Source organism: Vigna radiata, chromosome 7, assembly GCF_000741045.1.
Source record: "Vigna radiata var. radiata cultivar VC1973A chromosome 7, Vradiata_ver6, whole genome shotgun sequence".
Taxonomy (NCBI): Eukaryota; Viridiplantae; Streptophyta; class Magnoliopsida; order Fabales; family Fabaceae; genus Vigna; species Vigna radiata.
This window is the reverse complement of record NC_028357.1, coordinates 28,208,909-28,213,057: the sequence shown is the minus strand read 5'-3', so window position 1 is coordinate 28,213,057 and position 4,149 is coordinate 28,208,909. Positions and strand designations below refer to the sequence as shown.

At 31.7% G+C, this 4,149-nt stretch overlaps 2 protein-coding genes across 2 annotated transcripts in view; both read left to right on the top strand.

The window, feature by feature from the left end:
- Positions 1–796, top strand: part of LOC106766263 (probable receptor-like protein kinase At5g24010) — a 2,718-nt gene extending 1,922 nt beyond the window's left edge. Inside the window, exon 2 of the mRNA XM_014651004.2 lies at positions 6–796. Within this exon, the coding sequence (XP_014506490.1) occupies positions 6–575 (570 nt within the window). The 3' untranslated portion in view covers positions 576–796. The remainder of the gene's footprint in view (positions 1–5) is intronic.
- A 2,634-nt stretch (positions 797–3,430) lies between these two features.
- Positions 3,431–4,149, top strand: part of LOC106766952 (probable receptor-like protein kinase At2g23200) — a gene marked incomplete in the record, with an annotated part of 3,740 nt that continues 3,021 nt past the window's right edge. The window contains 1 exon segment of the mRNA XM_014651752.2: positions 3,431–4,149. Coding sequence (XP_014507238.1) covers positions 3,821–4,149 — 329 coding nt within the window.

Sequence of the window (4,149 nt, the reverse complement as noted above, 5' to 3'; positions counted from 1 at the left end):
GAATCATTCACCGTGATGTAAAGTCCACAAACATATTGCTTGATGAGAACCATGTTGCTAAAGTTGCTGATTTTGGTCTTTCAAGGTCAGGTCCTACTGATACTCATCCTCATGTCACCACTGGTGTTAAAGGCACTTTTGGATATCTTGATCCTGAGTATTTCGGGTCGCAACAGCTGACAGAAAAATCTGATGTCTACTCATTTGGGGTAGTTCTTTTGGAAGTTTTGTGTGCAAGAGCAGCGATTGACCCATCTCTTCCAACAGATCAGATAAACTTGGCAGAATGGGGACTGCTTTGCAAAAAGAAGGGGATACTCCAAGATATCATCGACCCTTCCATCATTGACCAAATTGATCAAAACTCACTCAGAAAATTTGTTGAGACGATAGAGAAATGCTTGGAAGAAAATGGTTCTAATAGGCCAAGTATGGGTGATGTATTGTGGGACCTGGAGTATGCGCTGCAGCTTCAGACAGGGCAGTATGATGATAGTTCTAGTGGTGTTTCTGCATCACTTCAACTTACCAATGTTCGGCGTCTTCCTTCACTCTCTACACTGAGTGAAGCGTGAAGCCGATGATACTCTTCTGGGGGGGTGATGAATCCCCGAAGATTGATGATGACAGTCATCCATTTTCAAATGTCTGGAGTCGGTAGCTGCTTTTTAAGATAGTGTTTTCAACCCTTCCTTTTCTTTTCTGTAATTTTTTTTTTGTCGGTCTATTGTTGTTTAAATAACGTTAACAAAGCAATTGTAAACCATCTTATTATTAGTCAATTTCCGTGGCCGTAATAAATTATTGATAAATACTTTCATTTTATACATTTGGTTGAACTTTGCACTCCTGGATACGGTAGATCTTCCATTAAATAAAATAATTTTATAAAAACACTTTTTTAATGTTTGCATTAGTTGATATTGTTCGATATTCTATATTAGTTAGTTAGAGATATGACTAATTTCATCTCATTAGAATAATAGTTACCTTAAAATTAATTTTATAAGAATAAATTATATTTATTAAAAAAAACTACAAAATCTATGGTCTATTTGATGAATGATTATTCGTCATCTCTTCTAAATTTTAAAACATATACATGAAAATGTGGAGTGGAAAAGGATGCTCAACATACTTTTACACGTGTTAACCAAAAGTTGGAAGCATGGATAGAAAAATGAATCTTTATAGGATAAACCAAAAGAGTGAAAGTATATATAAGCTGTGGAGGTTGGAACATGAAAAAACTTGATGTTTTATAAGGAGAGAATTCATATATTAAAGATATTAAAATGGGTTAAAACTTTGAACCTTATCAATTATTTATGCCAAATTGGATTAAAAAATTTAGTTTTTTTATTTTCAACGTGGATTAAATTTATTTTATTCACTTAACGTGTAAATCCTTCATTATTTTTTTCATAAGTTTTTGTTATTATTATTTACTATTTGTAACTAGGAAGGTTGACAATTTAATATTTCTAAAAATTACGATGGTTATCAAGAATATTTATATACTTTGTATGCTTAATTTATTTGTTTGTGAAATTATGTATGTTTATACTATAATACTTTGACTGTACTATTGTAAAAATAATGAGTGAATATCGATTCACTTTGATTGTACTACAATAAATATATAAAATAAATAAAAAGAATGAAATATTTTTAGTTGAATCAATTCACCTAAACCACCTATCTTCAGGGAATCAACCAAGTTACAAAATTTTTGACTTACCAAAAAGTGAATTAGGTTAAACTAATTCAATTTTAGCTAGATTTATTATAAATTAATTTGAGTAAGCAAACTAATTGAATCATGTTGACCCATTTTACTCTTACATTAGTTGAAACGTGAATAACAAAAACATGAAAGAATTTAGAAAAAAAATAAAGAGAAAGTTCAAGTTGAGGTGAATTTTCTCGGTTTTGAATTGGATCATTCATAAGGATCAACCTTGACTAAAAAAGGTGGGACAAGTAGACTTTGACTATATTTTACTTATGATAGAGAGAGGAAGACAATTAAACCAACAAAAATGGTTTGGGTATGTTGATCTCATTTGTTAGGCCTTTAATGCAACGAGAGAGATAAAATGTTTTGAATGTAGAAGCTTCAAAGAGGCAAAAGAAAAAGTAATAGGTCAATAGTGTCAATGTGTCATGGAAATGGACTTAGTCTTTATGAACTTGAGTCTGAGAGGAATCAAACTTGGATGAATAGATCAAAAATTGGTTGGAAGTAGGTATTCAACAAGGAAGGCATACTGCCTGCAAAGAAAGAAAGATTTAAGATAAGATTGGTAGTGAAAGGTTTTACATAGGTTAAAGGAATGTTTTATAATGAAAATTTCTTACTTGTACAAAAACATTGTTCAATGAGATTTTAGTGTCATATGTTAAAGAAAATGAAATACAGAATTCAAGAGATTAAACCTTTGATGTTGTGTAATTATCGATGACAAATGTTATTGATTTTTATTATTTTTTAATTTAATAAGTCAATTTATTCAGTTGATGCAGTGATTTGAGTCGAATTAATAATTTTTTGACTTATTATAAAATTAATCAAATGAAGCTGATCCAGTTTTATCCATAGTGAGCAGTCCGATTGGTTCAAAAACCCTATATTAGAATCTCATTCTGAATTATTCTATATTTTAATGTAATTTTTAAAGTCTTTTACTTTTCTTGCTACTAATTTTCTTAATTTTGTCTGTGAAGAGAATCTTGCCTCCACTTATTCGTTAACTTGGTCATACGGATAACTCGTTTCAGGAAAAAAAGAAGTGAGTTAACAAATAAAGAAAACGTAACACACTCTCCCCATGCAATTTTATTTTCATTTTAATTTATTTTACAATTGTTATTTTTTTTATATAATTACATTAACAAAAAGGAGTTAGGAAGCTCATGTTAGTATATCTTTTTATAACTTCTAACAAATCGATAGTAAATAATAACAAAGATAATATAATAAGAAAACAAAATAAAACAAAAGACAAAGGAACAATATGATATTAAATTCGAATCATGCTGGTATACCAAACGTTATACTTATGGAAAAAATTATTAATAAATTATATTTTCCTAAATATGCTGAACAAAACATGAGGCGGCGGTCCAGTTGGTCCTAGCATCATGTATACTTCCTCTTTTTCTGCATGTATACAGTCAGCCTAATAAAAAATAGAAAACAATAATTTGCAAATCAACCATGTAAATTTTTCCCTTTTGCTAATCTTTTGTGCAATTATATTTTAATGAATAAAAAAATAGTTTTATAAGATAAACACGTCTTTTATTTCGTTTTTTTTAGTTTACTTGTTTACTCTCACACCTTAACAGTGACATTTCTTTTGGAATTTAAGACTTATAATGTATTCAAGAAAACAAGGACAAAATAGGTGCCAGTGGACCATTGGAAAGATATTTGCACTCTATTACCTTGCAGCATTCCTGCAGTGCAATATTTAATTATTTATTACAACAACAGTAGTAAGTATCCATACATCCGCGCTTCGGCAATTGCTTAAAGACAAAAGTAATGGAAAGTTTCAAACCAAGCATCTCTACGTCAACCATACTTCTCAATCTTCTTTTTCACGGCCCTAATAGTTCCGGTAGTTGATAAATCCACTTCAGCATTAAAAAAAAGGGAAAAGAGGATATAATAAGAAAAATCAAAGCTGACGCCTTGACCTGTGCTGAAGTCTTCCTTTCATTTCTGTCCCGTGTTCATTGAAGTCCACACAGAGTCTAGTTTCAAAAGATGCAATAATCATAGCAGATACTAAGCCCCAATCACCATATTTCCATGGAGATTCCTAAGCTCCACATAATTCAACACTCTCGCTGTATACCACTTCTTTTCCTTCTTCAGCTCTCGTCACTGCAGTTCGCCTCACTCGGCTACAACGTCCCAGATAAGTACTTCATAAATTGTGGGTCAGACGACAGTGTCACCGAAAGTGGCAAGGTCTACGTTGGTGAATCAACACTTCAAGCCACTTTTAGCAGCAGTAACACAGAAAGGAACCAGTCATCGGTTCCTTCTCCTCTTTACCAAACAGCAAGGATTTTTCGAAGGGACTCTTGGTATAAGTTCGACATCGATAAAAATGGGACCTACCTGGTACGCCTCCA